The sequence below is a fragment of the Trachypithecus francoisi genome, unplaced genomic scaffold (assembly GCF_009764315.1).
Source record: "Trachypithecus francoisi isolate TF-2019V2 unplaced genomic scaffold, Tfra_2.0 Lachesis_group13, whole genome shotgun sequence".
Classification (NCBI taxonomy): Eukaryota; Metazoa; Chordata; class Mammalia; order Primates; family Cercopithecidae; genus Trachypithecus; species Trachypithecus francoisi.
This window is the reverse complement of record NW_022681458.1, coordinates 72367403-72384907: the sequence shown is the minus strand read 5'-3', so window position 1 is coordinate 72384907 and position 17505 is coordinate 72367403. Positions and strand designations below refer to the sequence as shown.

Genomic DNA, 17505 nt, shown 5'->3' with positions numbered 1-17505 from the left:
GAGGTCGGGCTACTGCACTCCAGCCTGGGCGACAGATCAAGACTCTGTCTCAAAAAAATAAAAAATAATAAAAAAGAAAAAAAGTTAATTTTACTTTTGGAGGCATAAGGTTTAAATTTAATTTGGTATCATCAATTACGTTATGGTGAGGGTAGGGCAGGGAATCACATAAACTGTTGGTGGGAAAGGCCTTAGAAATATTTAATGTATTCCTTTTCTAGTGCAGGAATTGATTTTACAACATTGCTCACAGTTGGTAGGCCTCTCCATAAACACTTCCAATCGTAGGGAGCTTACCTAGTTTATGAAGCAACTTATTCGCTTGATAGCTTTAATTATTAAAATCTTCTCAGTATTGTGTTAAATATTGTAACTTTCGCATATTTCTTGTTTTGCCCTCTAGAAAGATTTTTATTTCCATATGACAGTTTTAAATATTTACTATTAAATATTCTCTGTTGTGCATAGTTCTTTCTTATCACTATCTAGTAAATTCATTTTTTTTAAAAATCTATGTCCCGATTCAGTGCCAGTGATGGGACATCTTTTGATAAGCATACTATGTCTTCATTAAGGTCCAAAGCTTTTTTAAATTTTTTTTAGCAGCTATCCTAAATTTTTGGCAGGAGCCACAGAGGTCAAACAAAATGCCCAGCATTTCCCCCTGGGCCCCAGCTTACAGCTGACATGTTAGAACTCCTTTCTAGCGTTATTCTTGTGAAGCTGATTTAAAGCAGTCTGATTATAGAGGCTTACATAAGTCTTCAAGTTTCATCTTATTCTAGTCTTTTAAGATCTTTGGCTTTCATTTTTATAAGGTGACATATTAAATATTCCTTCTAGCCCTGTGTAGTCTGTGTTAATATTCTTTGAGTATTGTTGTAACCAGCTTTGAATTTACCTGACTTCTTTTTATGAAGCTAACATTTTTTTCATCTGTCTAGAAAATCCATCAAAAAAAGAAAGGTTAATTTAGGTTGAGAAATCATCTGTAGATTTAGCAGATTGGGAGTTTGAATCTGTTTTTCTTGGATTTTCTTGTCTCATGTCTTCTTGTTTCTTTTCCAAAACAATTTGGACCTGTGTCCATATTTTGTGCCTGAAACACATGTAGCAATAGTGCCAACTTCCCTGCTCAGGGACTATTTAAGGTCTGAAAAGTTCCTGAGGACTGTACAAATGCTGTCTGGTTTGAGATTGTATTTGATTTATTTCCTCTCGTCAGTTGGACCGTCATCTTCTCTTAGGGTCCTGTACTGCTTCCTCAGGTACAAATGAACCTCAGCTCCATGAATTTGGAGGAATGGGAAATTGTGTTTATGATAACTGTTTTGTTTTCATTTTCCTTAATGCCTGAATGCCCCACTGTTGGGGGTTATTTCTGTTTGTTAATAGTATTGTACTTTCTTTCTTTCTTTTTTTTTTTTGAGACGGAGTCTCGCTCTGTCACCCAGGCTGGAGTACAGTGGGCGGATCTCAGCTCACTGCAAGCTCCGCCTCCCGGGTTCACGCCATTCTCCTGCCTCAGCCTCCCGAGTAGCTGGGACTACAGGCGCCCGCCACATCGCCCGGCTAGTTTTTTGTATTTTTAGTAGAGACGGGGTTTCACCGCGTTAGCCAGGATGGTCTCGATCTCCTGACCTCGTGATTCGCCCGTCTCGGCCTCCCAAAGTGCTGGGATTACAGGCTTGAGCCACCGCGCCCGGCCAGAGTATTGTACTTTCTAAAAATAAAAATATAGAACTTATAACTGATAATATAGTAATCTCTTACTGTTGGAGCAAGTAGTATTGGAAATCAGACTTGTATTTTAAAAAGATGTTTATTAACTTAAAACTGCAATCCATATTTATTGTTGAATAAATAGAAAATAAATATTAACAAAAAGATATTACCTAAATCTCTATCACTTAGTGGTGACTAACTGTAAACATCTGACATTCTTTATTTTTAAAATTTTTTCTTTTTCTTTCTCTCTTTTTTTTTTTTGAGACAGAGTTTCACTCTTGTTGCCCAGGCTGGAGTGCAATGGCACGATCTCAGCTCACTGCAACTTACCCCTCCTGGGTTCAAGCTATTCTCCTGCCTCAGCCTCCCGAGTAGCTGGGATTACAGGCATGTGCCACCACACCCAGCTAATTTTATATTTTTAGTAGAGATGGGGTTTCTCCATATTGGTCAGGCTGGTCTCAAACTCCGGACCTCAGGTGATCTGCCCGCCTTAGCCTCCCAAAGTGCTGGGATTACAGGCGTGAGCCACTGCGCACAGTCCTGTATTACGACTTTATAATGTCTGACATTCTAACAGATTTTATGTATGTTATATTTTAATGGTTTCATGCTGTATATACTCCTGTATTACTTGCTTTTCTCATTAATGACAGTTTTGAACATCTATAAGAAAGAGTATACTAACAGATTTTATTTGTGAATATTATCAATACTTAAGTAATTTCATACTGCATATGCTATTTTAAATAGCATGCTTTTCTCATTTATAATAATAGTTTTTGAACATCTTGTCACAATGAATATAGAGCTCCAGCATTGTTTTTCTTTATATGGTACAGGTGTGCTTTTATTTATTTACCTAATCATCTTCTATTGGAAACCAAAGACCTTTTTTTTTTTTTTTTGCCATTATAAATAACATTGTGATGAATAAATATGCATATAGTCCCAATTCACTTGTCTGATTATTTCTTTGGGTTAAATTCTTAGAACTGGAATTTCTGTTCCAAAGATTACCTAATTGCCATTCAGGGAAATTTTACTACTCTATATTCTCCCCATTGGTATATAAGAGTACCCATTTTCCCACCAGCTCAGATGCAGATAATCTCCCTTCCTAGCTGTATTTGATATCTAACATGATGTTAAGGCCAACTCAGTGGTCCATGTTTTCAGACTTTTGTCTTTTGCCTTTGCTTATGCTGTATTCTTTTCTTGGCATGACTTTGCCCTCCTTTGCTTGTCTAATTCTACTTGTCCTTTAAGTATGTAAGGTCAGGAAGCTTACAAAACTTCATATTGCCATGACTATCACTTGATCAAGGATGCTCTTTTCATAGGAAGTTTATATTTGAAATTATGAAATAATCCTCATCTGGGACATAACATGTTTTTCCAAGTTTGCTTTTTCTCTCAGGTCTTAGAGAACAAGTTTCATAAATGGCTATTAGCTGAAATCTTAAATTTCTGAACCCTCTGAGCCCTGTAGTATGCTTTTACATTCCTGTGTCTGTTTTCTGTCTTTTAAGGCTTCATATTTCTTTCTCATTAATTTCTCCAGCAGCAAGCTGAGAGTGGCAGAGGAGGCGGAGATTGTAGTTTGACTGTCAGTTCTGTTGCCAGGTGGATGGCCAGAGAGGCCTGGCAAAGGTAGAGATTAACAGAGAAGACATACTGAAGTGCCCAGTAAATGCTGAATGACTGAGCTAAGTGGTAGCTCTGGAAAACCCCAGAGAATGGCCCTGAGGATTGATGCTGCACTTCACAGAAACCTAAGTTAAGGCTATTACATTTAGGCCAAGGACGCTGCACCAGTGTATAGAGCTCCAGCATGAAGCTGAGGCTACTTTTCTGCTTTAGGAATTTGATGGATGCTAATTGAGAAGAGTATTTTGGAACTTATAATATAATTCTCACCTGCCACCAACACCATTGTTAGCACAACTGACTATCTGCCAAATACTACCACACCTCTTTATAATATTGGTTGGTTCATATGTGTTTGGAAAACAGGGAAAATATATCAGTATAATGTGGAAGTTGTTGATTCATATGTAACATCCTTGGTTTAGGAGAGCTGGGATAGTGGGGTAGAATCATAACCTTTAGCTGGAGAGTAAAAAACTGAGCTCTGCTGCAAAGACGGCAGGAGCCTTTTCGGCACTATACTAAGAAAATTAGAAAGAGCACCTATACCCAGGGCTTCCTTCTCAAGAGGTTCACTGCTACTTTTACCTTGGTTTTACCAGAGGCAGGCTCCCTTTGCTCCTCTTCCCTCTGCATTGTCATAGCTGGCTGGCTTTCTTACTCTGTTGTACAGTGTTAACATGCTCTCATATAGCCTGAAACCACCACAAGATGTTTGCCTGGGCCTGCGAATGATCTTCCCAGGCACCAGTTACTGCTTTTGTTACTTCTCTGGTTACAAACTTGAATAGGTTGTGAGTGTCCGCCCCTTACCCTTTTTTTTCCCCCATAAGCCGTGTTATTTTTAGTGTGAGATTTTCCTAGGATATATATATGTATATATCCCATTGAGCAGAAATGTCTGTATTTCCTTTTTGGATTTTTTTTTCTAAGCAGATTTTAATTTGTTTTTATTATTATTTTGAACTCTCAACTCCAACTTCTAATATGTTGTGTTTATTTTTCAAATTTGATTTCTTGAACTCATTTTTTCTTAGACTCTTAAAAGCCTTTCCTCTATTCATTGTTTTTGTCCTCTCCTCTTCTCTCCTACTTTCCTATAATAATCTCTCTTATTCCACCCTTTAGTTTATTCATGCATTTGATGTTAATTTGTAAGGTTAGGAAAATCTTTAATCTTGGCATTTTGGAGTGTTTAAGAGTCTTCCATTAGAAGCAGAGATTACATTTAAGAACTCTTGTGTTTTAATATTAGGGATATTTCACTATATTTTAAAATCAAAATTAACACTAAAATACATATTATAGCAAATACATAGATGTTGATTAGTAGTATGTAAGCATGCATATATTGTGTGTTTAATGTAATTTGTAGCATGTTTATAAAGTGTATCAATTTATGAATGTGACTGTGTGTAATGCTAATTTTATTTTCCTTCAGGATGATCAGGATGGTAGTCAAGGTCTGGGCAAGAGAAAGAGGGTAAAACTAAGCAGTGGCACCAAAGGTATTTTTATTTTTATTTATTTATTTTTTTTCCTTGAATAAAATGCCTCTAAAAAATGCCTAATCACTAAAAATACTTGATGGGCTAACCATATTGACATCAAAGCTGTTTAAAGGGAGACTTATGTTATTAGATTTATCTAATAAGTCTTGGAGAAAGTATTGTTAAGGGATTACTATTGGGTTTTGTTTGTTATTTTCATCATAAAATATGCATTATCATATTTGAGTCCCCCCAAAACGGAAGTCTTTTCATTGGTTGGTTGATTTGGCTCCAATGTTTTTTGTGTGAATTTGTAGTTTGGCCTAGTTCCTTTTATAATCTGGGGTGTGCAGTTTCTAGAGTGAAAAAAGACAAGGGAGATGACATGGTGAGAGAGAGACAGAGACAGACACACACACAATGGGAATGAGTAAATAGTACTTAACATGTAATAAAGGCTCAGTAGGGAGTCACGTGTTTACTCAAGAGGAGAGAGTATTATAGATATGCTTTGTAGTGAGGGACTAGATTAGTAATAATAATGAGTAATATTTATTGAACCTTTTGTATGTGTTGGACATGTTAGAGATTATGGCTAATGAGAGGTAGATCCTTAATTCATCTCCCAGAGCCTAAGCTTTTAACCACAATGTTTACTTGACTGTCACTAAAAGCTTTTCTAGAATACTTGTAATTAGTTGACAAGTCTGTGCTTTGGATTTTTGCCAGGGATTTCCATATCTTAACGTGTGGTTGGTTTAGAAAGTCTCCAGGCCGGGCGCGGTGGCTCAAGCCTGTAATCCCAGCACTTTGGGAGGCCGAGACGGGCGGATCACGAGGTCAAGAGATCGAGACCATCCTGGCTAACACAGTGAAACCCCGTCTGTACTAAAAAAATACAAAAAACTAGCCGGGCGATGTGGTGGGCGCCTGTAGTCCCAGCTACTGGGGTGGCTGAGGCAGGAGAATGGCGTGAACCCGGGAGGCAGAGCTTGCAGTGAGCTGAGATCCTGCCACTGCACTCCAGCCTGGGCCACAGAGCGAGACTCCGCCTCAAAAAAAAAAAAGGTCTCCAGCGGCTAAAATGTTATTTTGATGAAATTTCTTTTTTTTTTTTTTTGGAGACGGAGTCTTGCTCTTGTTACCCAGGCTGGAGTGCAGTGGTGCGATCTTGGCTCACTGCAAGCTCCGCCTCCCAGGTTCACGCCATTCTCCTGCCTCAGCCTCCCCAGCAGCTGGGACTACAGGCGCCCGCCGCCATGCCCAGCTAATTTTTTTGTATTTTTAGTAGAGACGGGGTTTCACTGTGTTAGCTAGGATGATCTCGGTCTCCTGACCTCGTGATCCTCCCGCCTCGGCCCCCCAAAGTGCTGAAATTACAGGCGTGAGCCACCGCACCCAGCCGATGAAAAGAAATTTCTTACTTCTGCTCTTGATTAAGTGTATTTTGTGAAATATTTAGGACTGCCTAGAAAGGTAGAACATGCAGGCACTTTGAGTTGCAGGTTCCTTTTCTAAGTCTCAGTTACTATAGCTGCTGCATTTAACTTGGGAGTTGCTAGGAAAGGGTATGGAATTTTGATCTGCAGTCCAGGATGCACACATACACATATGTTCTCCTTTCTTCTGGCTCAGCAGAGAACCTGTATGTCTGAAGGAAATTAGGAACCCATATGGCCATCTGGCTCTTTAACTTATCAGATATTAAACTGAGTCCTTGTGACTCATCTGAGCTGGAGATTGTTAAGCACATAGTTGAGTTTAAGCTTTAGGGGTGCCCAGAAAATACCTGCTATGGTGTAAGAAGTCATTGTTTTCCTTCAGCCTGGTCACTCTCTGGCTGAAGATACTTTTTATGCAGACTTAAGTTGAAGTGTTTTTTCTTTGTTTTTAAATACCTGAACTTTTTTCACATGTGTGTTTGGATTGAGTGCCTTCTCTTCTTTCCTCTAATGGTAAGAAATAGTACAGAGATTTAAGACTTCATCGGTTATCATTTTCAGTGTAAGTATGTACATGGAAGGAATGGCTTTGTGAATTAGAATGCCAGGTGTTTTCAAAAACTGACCTTATTTTGAAGATATCTGAAGTTTAGGGAGTGGCTCAATTTTTGTAAGAATTTTGTTCAACAGCTTGAAAAGTGCACTGAAAAGAAAATATGTAATGGTAAGGAAGAGGCCAGACACTATGCTAACCTCATCACTGCCTGTTCTCTAAACCTGCATTTTAAGGGTGAAGAAACTGAGGCCTTGAGGGTTTTAACTACATGGCCAAGATTCCAAGATTATTAAAACCTTTGCTTTAGTGATGCATTTACAGTGCATAGTGATTCTTCAAAAATCTCTTTTTACAATTTGACTTAAGGTAGTTTACACATTGTTAAAAGTCATGTCAAGATTTAAAGATAGTCAAACATAACTAATAGAAGCATTTCTAACTACATTTTCATAATATTACGCAATGTAACATGTGCTTTAAGATCTTGGGAGACTGACATCACCTATTTTAAGAGCAACAAAGAAGACATTGCTGAAGTTTTTTTGGTCTGCAGATAAAAATATTGAATTCTACATAACTGCAACTATTTTCATTTTAGCAGAAGCCACGGCTTTCCTGGTATATTCAGGTTGTTTAATTGATTTAAAACATTGTTAATGTGTATTTTCTTTTAAGTGCTTGACAATAATAATTATGATGGCTTCAGGCTTTTCATTTGCCTAATACAGGCTTGCAGAGTCATAACTATGAATTCTGTGATTAATAGTACTAGTTTTGTTCAGCTTTGTAAATGCTTTTAAGAAGCACTTACCAATGAGAGCTTTTATTTTGGTAGTCTGTGAAATTATCAGTCACATTGTGTTAAGTGAATAGTGAGAATTAAATTAGGTACAGCAGTGTGCGGTGGATTATAATTTATTTTTTTCAGGACAGGGTCTTACTGTGTTACCCAGGCTAGAATGATCAATGGCATGATCTTGGTTCACTGCAACTTCTGCCTCCTGGGCTCAAGCGATCCAATTCTCCTGTCTCAACCTCCGGAGTAGTTGGGACTACAGGCGCATGCCACCCCATCTGGCTGATTTTCATATGTTTTTTAGAGACAGGGTTTTGCCATGTTGCCTAGGCTGGTCTCAAATTCCTGAGCTCAAGCCATCTATCTGCCCACCTCAGCCTCCCAAAGTGCTGGGATTAAGGTGTGGGCCACTGTGCCGAGCCTATATTATAATTTTTAGTTACAAATCTTAAATTCCTGCTACCTGATTCTCTTGAGCTCTGTTTTTATTACTTTTTGTCTTTGAATCTGTCAGTGAGTTCTTTTTTACTGTATTTTACCTCATTTCTTGCAATCTTGGCTTGTTTTTGTTTTTAAATCATTGTCATGCCCTGGAAATGATCTGTTTCAGAAGGAATATATTTCTGTTTTATAAGTAGAAAATTCTGAGTTTTGAAAATAATTACTTAATTGCTAATAATAAAGAAATGTAGCCTGGACAACATAGCAAGACCTTGTCTCTTCAAAAAATAAAAAATAAATTAGCAGGGTGTGGTCTTGTACCCCTATAGTCCTAGCTATTCAGGAGGGTAAGGTGGGAGGATCACTCGAGCTGAGGAGTTTGAGGCTGCAGTGAGCTATGATTACACCACTGCACTCTAGCCTCCAGAGTGAGACCCTGACTCTTAAGGAAAAAAAAACAAAGCAGATGTATAGTGTTATAGTGTACTTGTCTTTGTATGTTAACCACTCATATATATCACTTATGACACCACTGAAATGGAATTAGGGAGTTGGAAGACATTTTTGCCTCTCTGTGGTTAAAATCATAATATCTTCAGGATATATAGGATATTTTGGTGCCGTTTTTTCTTTAGTTATTAATGAAAAAAGTATGTTAAAGTTATATCTAATAAGGACTGATTCAAGTCTTAGTAACACAATGTTTTATAAAGAAAGTGATGACATACTGAGCTTATTGTTACTCATTTAGACCCACTACCTGGGGAGATGTGGTATGAACACATTATTCAATACTAGAAGAAGTATAAAGCTGGGGTAGTGTTAACTGAAAAAAACTCTACAAGGTTATCCTGCAAGACACCTTGAACAGTGATGTAGTTAGGGCTGGACCTGAGGATTTTAATGTGTGTTAGATACTGTTTTTTCCAGTCTCTCATCTAAGTTTAGCCCCTGCTTAAGCAGTGTCACTGGAGCCAGTACATTCATAGTTGACACTTCTTGTATCCTCTTGATGTCTTTGTGGTAGAGCTGATGATCCAGAGCAGTAACTTAAGATCACTTCCTCTGACAAAGATTAATAGTCTTAATTTTCTAGTTCATTTGCAGGGGAAGAAATTAGTGAGAGAGAAAGAAACAGTGAAAGTATTCAAAATACCTAGTTCCTCATATACCTCTTGAGGTCTTCTGTTGAATAAGCTTGGAAGCTTTGGAAGAGACAGACTGGCCCTCGAGAAGTGGCACTTGGCCTTAGACTTTCCAGTAGATAATGCTGTCTTCCATTGAATACTTTTATTTAAAAAGAGCATCCATTTCCCCCATTCATTTTTCCACTTACTGCTTTGTATTAAAATATATGCATTAATTTTTTTCTTATTTATATAGTATGTACATTATAGAAATCTAGCTTGTCAATATTATTGCATTTAAGGATATTTTAAATTTTTAGATACATTCACGTTTTATGGTTTATGGGTTATTAGTTATAGTAAGGTTTAAATGAGATAAGCAACTTCAAACATTAACTGATAAATTTCATTTTTCTTGTGCAGATCAGTCCATAATGGATGTTTTGAAACATAAAAGCTTCCTAGAAGAACTATTATTTTGGACTATAAAATATGAATTCCCTCAAAAGATGGTAACTTTCTTACTCAACATGCTTCCTGATCAAGAGTATAAGGTATCTATATATTTTCCTGCTTTTCTGAACTTTGCTTTTCTTTCTTTGCCTTTCATTATTAAATCTTTTTTTGGATATATTTCTCAGGTGAGGGTTGATATAACACTATAAACTAGCATTAGTTTCTTCTCTTGCTAACACAGGTTCTGCACAAAAGGCACGGTGTCTTAGCCTTTTTTTTTTTTTTTGACATGGAGTCTCGCTCTGTCGCCTAGGCTCGAGTGCAGTGGCGTGATCTCGGCTCACTGCAAGCTCTGCCTCCTGGGTCCGTGCCATTCTCCTGTCTCAGCCTCCAGAGTAGCTGGGACTACAGGCGCTCGCCACCACGCCCGGCTAATTTTTTTGTATTTTTAGTAGAGATGGGGTTTCACCATGTTAGCCAGGATGGCCTCAATTTCCTGACCTCGTGATCCACCCACCTCGGCCTCCCAAAGTGCTGGGATTACAGGCGTGAGCCACCGCGTCCAGCCAACAGTGTGTTAACTTTGTGGCAAAGCAGCATTACTCAGCAGAGTTCCAAAAGATTGCTTTTCTGCATGGAACTTGGTCTGGAGGGAATACTAGGAAGCAAACATTGAAACCACAATTTTTATTTTGCAGAAATAAATATGTAGTTACAAATTATTCTAAATCCTCTGAAGAAGAGTACAAGGTGCTGTGAGAATGTTTAATGGGGGCAATTGAATTTAGATTGTGAGATCAGGTTGGGAAAAGCATGGATTGAATGGTGTCTGGTCACAGCTGATAAACAGAGAACAGTTATTGACTCATATAAAAATGTTGGTAGGTGAAGTTTCTAGACCCAGGGGGTTAGAACGCACCTGTTACCATCATATGGTTATGGCAGAGTGACAAAGCTCAGTTTATGAAAAGAAAATAAAGCATGCTGTAATTTTTATGTTGTAGGTTAGGAGAGACACTTTAATAGTGTCATTGTTTTGTGTGTCTTTATATCTGCTAAAAAAAAAAAAAAAAAACCAGAAAATGTGCATGTAAAGGAAATAAGAGTACAAATAAGAGTAAAAATAAATATGGCTGGGTGCAGTGGCTCACGCCTATAATCCCAGCACTGTGGGAGCCTGAGGTGGGCAGATCACGAGAGGTCTGGAGTTTGAGATCAGCCTGGCCAACATGGTGAAACCCCATCTCTACTAAAAATACAAAAATTAGCTGGGCATGGTGGCATGTGTCTGTAATCCCAGCTACTTGGGAGACTGAGGCAGGAGAATGGCTTGAACCTGGAAGGCGGAGGTTGCAGTGAGCCAGGATTGCATCACTGCACTCCAGCCTGGGCAACAGAGTGAGACTTGGTCTCCAAAAAAAAAAAAAAAAAAAGTAAAAAGTAAAAATAAATAATCCTGCAGATCGTTTAGTCAGATTAGTGGTCAGCTTTCAGATCAAATAGGAGAAGATATTTGTTTTGAAGTAATCACATTGACTCACTTATTTAGTTATGTTAAATCTTATGCAATAGTTTGTAGCTGAGACTTAGATTTTGTTGTTAAAGTAGGTAGCACAGAACAAAGTTACATACTTTGACCTCAGTAAATTGATACATTTGTGAGCAAAGTATATCTTGTATTCTTAAACCACAGCATTTATTATTGCTTTACAACTTTATTAATTTAAAATGTCTATTAAAATTTTATTTAACGGGGCCATGCTCACGCCTGTAATCTCAGCACTTTGGGAGGCCGAGGTGGGCGGATCACGAGGCCAAGAGTTTGAGACCATCCTGGCCAACGTGGTGAAACCCCGTCTCTACTAAGAATACAAAAATTAACTGGGCGTGATGGCACATGCCTGTAATCCCAGCTACTTGGGAGGCTGAGGCAGGAGAATTGCTTGAACCTGGGAGGCGGAGGTTGCAGTGAGCCGAGATCATGCCACTGCACTCAGGCTTGGGCCACAGAGCAAGACTCCATCTTGGGGAAAAAAAAAGTTTTTGTTTCTTTAACCATCAAAATATTTTGCAAATGTTCCCAAAAAGTGAAAGACTACCTCATCATTGACATTTTTTTTTTGTTACCTTGGACATTATTATAAATTAGTAAAGATGTAAAATGTTAATATGATATATTAAAAATGATTTTAAATTAAAAATTAAAACTAATGTGTTTTTTCCTTTCTATTAAAATGTTTACAGGTTGCTTTTACAAAAACTTTTGTTCAGCATTATGCTTTCATTATGAAAACACTGAAGAAAAGTCATGAATCAGACACAATGTCTAACAGAATTGTGCATATTAGTGTTCAGTTGTTCAGCAATGAGGAGCTAGCCAGACAGGTAACAGAAGAATGTCAGCTGCTGGATATTATGGTCACTGTGCTATTATACATGATGGAAAGTTGCCTTATTAAAAGTGAGCTACAAGGTAACTCAGAATTATATTCACTAGTTCTATTATTATCAGTATCATTATTCTAGTATTAGTGTACTTCGTATAGTTAGTAATATTACTAATTACTAATGATAGTATTATTAATAATAGTCCCATATTAGTGAACTTTGTATAACTAGTCTTGAAAAGACCTTATGTTTAAAAATTATAAAATAATACATATTTGTTGCAGACATTTTTGAAAATTAACAGTGAAGTTTCAAGAAAAAGTTAAAAGCACTTGTAGTTTTGTTATTCACAAACACCTGTTGTTAGCACTTTGCTATATATCTTTTCTTTTTGTGTGATGACTATATTTATAGATACAATAAATACTTTTTAAAAAGTTGCCATAGTGTACATGTCAAAAACATGCATTTTAATAAGTGTAGGTATTAATATCATGGCTATACCATAATTTATTTAGTCATTTCCTTATTAGACATGTTTCTGTTTTTTAATCATAAATTTGCTGCTATCAGTCTTAGATATTTTTACATGCTTATATTTTATAACTTAAAAATTGGGATGAATCTTGCCTTTTTTCTACTCCCTTTGTGAGAACTTTATGTTTTTCTTTCGTGCCCACTATGTGGTTGATACTCTTCAACCTGCCATAATGTTTCTGTATCTCTTCCTGTTCTCATGTCTCTATGGTTATTCATCTTAACTTTACCTCCCTCAAATTATATATATATGCATACACATATATAATATAATATAAATATATAACAATTATTATTATTTTTGAGATGGAGTCTTGCTCTGTCCCCTAGGCTGGAGTACAGTGGTGTGATCTTGGCTCACTGCCACCTCCGCCTCCTGGGTTCAGTTCAAGCGGTTCTGCCTTAGCCTCCTGAGTAGCTGGGATTACAAAGGTGCGCGTCACCAAATCTGGCTAATTTTTGTATTTTTAGTAGAGATGGGGTTTTGCCATGGTGCCCAGGCTAGTCTTTAACTCCTGACCTCAGGTGATCCACCTGCCTCAGCCACCCAAAGTGCTGGGATTATAGGTATGAGACACTATGCCTAGCCAATAATATAAGTATTTAAATATTTTCTATGTACCTGGTACTTTGTTGAATGCTATTTATATATTGTTTCAATTAAGTTTCTGAGCAAGTCTCTGAGATTGGCATTATTATTATCCATGCTTTAGAGATGAGTACATTGAGGCTTAGGAAAGTTAAGCAATTTGCCATAGGTTATACAGCTAGCAAATGACAGTTAAGAAGGATTTCATGGATCCTAATGTCAGAACTCTTAGTATTCTTAACTTTGACACAGCCAGTCCCACTTTGATAGGATGTGTCTTTACTTGTTGGCACTAGGAGCTAAACTTTAAAAATAACGACAAGCAATACTTCAGATTAATTAAATCTTAGGACCTCTCCATTCTCTGAGGAGGAGAAATCTTGTAGTTGAGCCTTGCTTTGTTCCACTCTTGCCTCTTTGTGCATATCAGCTCCTGTTTTCTCCTTATACTGATAATCTGTCTGTTCTCAGGTGTGACACCATGTCCTGAAAATTGATATGAACTCAGTGCAAGGCATAATGCGTTATATATAATAGCTAGCTAATTATGATAGCTACCATCTCTAGAGTACTCAGCTGTATGCTAGACTCTTTTCTCAGTACTTTATATGCATTATGTCATTTAACCATCAATAATTCTTTGAAGATACTGTCATCTCCATTTTATAGATGAGGCAGCTGAGGCATAGGGAGTTGAAGTCAATGATCTGTGATCTTACAGCTCTGAGTAGGAAGCCAGGTTGTCTAACTTCAAAGCTTGTACTCTTTCTTACCTACTTTGTGAGTCTGTCTTCCCATTGTAGCTATAGTGGGAGCATAGTACATTATTTACATTAAACAATATACTTCTTTACTTTTTTTTTTTTTTTTTTAAGATGGAGTTTCACTCTTGTTGCCTAGGCTGGAGTGCAATGGTATGATCTCGGCTCACTGCATCCTCCACCTTCCGGGTTCAAGTGATTCTTCTGCCTCAGCCTCCCAAGTAGCTGAGACTACAGGTGCCTGCCACCACGCCCAGCTAATTTATTGTATTTTTAGTAGAGATGGGGTTTCACCGCGTTGTCTAGGCTGGTCTTGAACTCCTGACCTCAGGTGATCCACCTGCCTCAGCCTCCCAAAGTGCTGGGATTACAGGCCTGAGCCACCATGCCTGGCCTACTTCTTTACTTTTTAAAGGAAAATTTAAAAGCTGCTTTATGTTATAGTTTTACTAACTTCATGTTACATGACCTTTTCTTTCCTAGAGATTTATCTACATATATTGCTTTTTCTTTTTTCATTTTTGAAATAGTATCTGCTGTCATTCAGCTGTATGAATGATGTTCTTATATGGAATTATATATTTAAAGAAAGACTTTTCACAAAAATAGTGTTTTATTTATTTATTTACTTTTTAATTATACTTTACGTTCTGGGGTACATGTACAGAATGTGCAGGTTCGTTACATAGGAATACATGTGCCATGGTGGTTTGCTGCACCCATCAACCTGTCATCTACATTAGGTATTTCTCCTAATGCCATTCCTCCCCCCGCCCCCTGCCCCCTGTCCTCCAATAGGCCCCGGTGTGTGATGTCCCCCTCCCTGTGTCCATGTGTTCTCATTGTTCAGCTCCCACTTATGAGTGAGAAGATGTATTGTTTGGTTTTCTGTCCTTGTGATAATTTGCTGAGAATGATAGTCTCCAGCTTCATCCATGTCCCTGCAAAGGACATGAACTCATCCTTTTTTATGGCTACATAGTATTCCATGGTGTATATGTGCCACATTTTCTTTATCCAGTTCATCATTGATGGTCATTTGGGTTGATTCCAAGTCTTTGCTATTGTGAACAGTGCCACAATAAACATACATGTGCATGTGTCTTTATAGTAGCATGATATATAACCCTTTGGGTATATACCCAGTAATGGGATGGCTGAGTCAAATGGTATTTCTAGTTCTAGATCCTTGAGGAATCGCCACACTGTCTTCCACAATGGTTGAACTAATTTACACTCCCACCAACAGTGTAAAAGCATTCCTATTTCTCCACATCCTCTCCAGCGTCTGTTGTTGCTGACTTTTTAATGATTGCCATTCTAACTGGCATGAGATGGTATCTCATTGTGGTTTTGATTTGCATTTCTCTAATGACCAGTGATAATGAGCAGTTTTTCATATATTTGCTGGCTGCATAAATGTCTTCTTTTGAGAAGTGTCTGTTCATATCCTTTGCCCACTTTTTGATGGGGTTGTTTTTTTCTTGTAAATTTGTTTAAGTTTTTTGTGGATTCTACATATTAGCCCTTTGCCAGATGGCTAGATTGCAAAAATTTTCTCCCATTCTGTAGATTGCCTGCTCACTCTGATAATAGTTTCTTTTGCTGTGCAGAAGCTCTTTAGTTTAATTAGATCTCATTTGTCAATTTTGGCTTATGTTGCCATTACTTTTGGTGTTTTAGTCATGAAGTCTTTGCAGCAAAATGGTGTTTTAAATTCATAATTGAGAAAACAAAATTTAGAAGTACCTGTTCTTTTAAAAGAATCTGGAGTCCATTTTCTTCATCAGGTGATTTAGCTGTGCTTATTACATATGGTTTGCATTTGGCCTTTAAGGGAGAATGTTTGGGAACAAGATGAGTCTTAAATCTGCCTCCCCCTTTTTTTTTTTAAACAGTAGCTTTCCTCAGTTTTTATATTCATATCCTTACCTACAAGTCACTCATTAACCTACCTCATTCTAGTGTTCACTCCCATTGTTCTATTGAAATTGCTGTCTACAAAATTGTCCATGACTCATGTAGCCATATGTCCTAGTTTTCCGAGAATAGCCTAAAGTTATGCCTGTTAGTCTGATGTAGTTATTAATACAATTTCTTTTACGCTCAAAAGTGTCCCAGTTTATATGATAAATTATGTGGTTTACCCTTTTTGTAAACTACATGTTGAGGAAGCCAGTGGTCATAGTTTAAACTTTACCTTGCTTGATTTTCAGTCGCATTTCACACTGTTGATTCTCTTTCTGTGGCCCAGCACTCTTCTCTACTTGTCCTATCAATATTGGTGTTTCTTGGCACTTTGTCCTCGTGTCTCTGCTTTTCACACTTTTCCCATATTTTTCTGAAATCATATTATATGGTATCAGTTGCCTTTTACATATGCTTCTAATGCAGTTAGTGTTTTCTGGAAATTCTTATACAAATTGAATTTTCAACAAGCTGAAATAAAGATTGTTAAGATCTTTAAGTATAATTTTTTTTAGCAGTAAATTACATTATTTCCAGCCAACGTCTAAAACTATCTTTAGAAGCCTTCAAACTTTGCCATACTATTTTTTCCTCTTTCAGTAGTAGCATAAGATATTATGATATATATTTACTGCTTTTCTAAAAGTATCATAAGCTTTTCCCATTTTTACAGTGAGTATTAGAATAAACCTTAACTATACTGAACTACCCATAACTAGCCACAGATACTACAACAGGATCTCTGTACTTTCTTTTTATTTTTTAGCAGCCTCTATCTAGCCTTGGCTTGAATTGTTGTTAGATAATATTTTAAAATTTTATCTATACTTTTAATAAATACAGGAGCTGATACAATGAGAATTTGCTTGGCCACAGCAATAGCTGAAGACTAAAGGGAAACAGCCTTATAGTAGTACGTGATTCCTACCTTTTACTTTTTTATATTCAATATTATACCATATGCTTTGTGGTTCCAAACATAGCTCATAATGTTTCATGTCCCAGAAGTGTTAGAATTTGTCTTTTGAAACAGTCTTTGTAAAGTGGAATCTAAAACCATGTGTTGCATGACATAGGAATGTCTGAAGATGCTCATAATCCCAGATTGCCTTTCCTCCCTGCATATCAAGCTACTTATTAAACTATATTGTTTGGATGTCTATAAACACCCCAAACACACAGTGTTCACAGCAAAGACTCATTATTGCTCCATTAATCTGACTTCTTTTAGATTATCCTGTGTGTGTGTGTATATACATGAGCACATGAATGTGTATTTTGATTCCAGTGTCTAACCATTCTAAACAGTTGTGCAGCCTAAAATCCTAGGAGTTGTCTTTGACTTCTTTTTACTCCATGCGGATGTAGCAGACATTACCAACTGTCCTTCAAATCTTTTGAATATCTTTACATAGCCTCTTCATCACTGCATCTTTTTGCCACCACCACATTTCAAGCCATGGCCATCTCTAAGCCAAGATCTTATCTCTTGTTGTCACTCTCCTTCAGTCACTTTTTATATTACACTTCTTATAATGTTCTCTCTCTTAAAACCCCCTAGTGGCTTTCCATTCTC

The 17505-nt window shown here is 37.3% G+C and overlaps 1 protein-coding gene across 8 annotated transcripts in view; it reads left to right on the top strand.

Moving 5' to 3' along the window:
* The window catches only part of UBR3 (ubiquitin protein ligase E3 component n-recognin 3), a 279870-nt gene that overhangs the window by 66755 nt on the left and 195610 nt on the right, over window positions 1–17505 (top strand). For all 8 annotated transcript variants that reach the window (XM_033231180.1, XM_033231173.1, XM_033231172.1 and 5 more), the window contains exons 6-8: window positions 4820–4886; window positions 9654–9784; window positions 11931–12159. In XM_033231180.1, the coding sequence (XP_033087071.1) occupies window positions 4820–4886; window positions 9654–9784; window positions 11931–12159 (427 nt within the window). The remainder of the gene's footprint in view (window positions 1–4819; window positions 4887–9653; window positions 9785–11930; window positions 12160–17505) is intronic.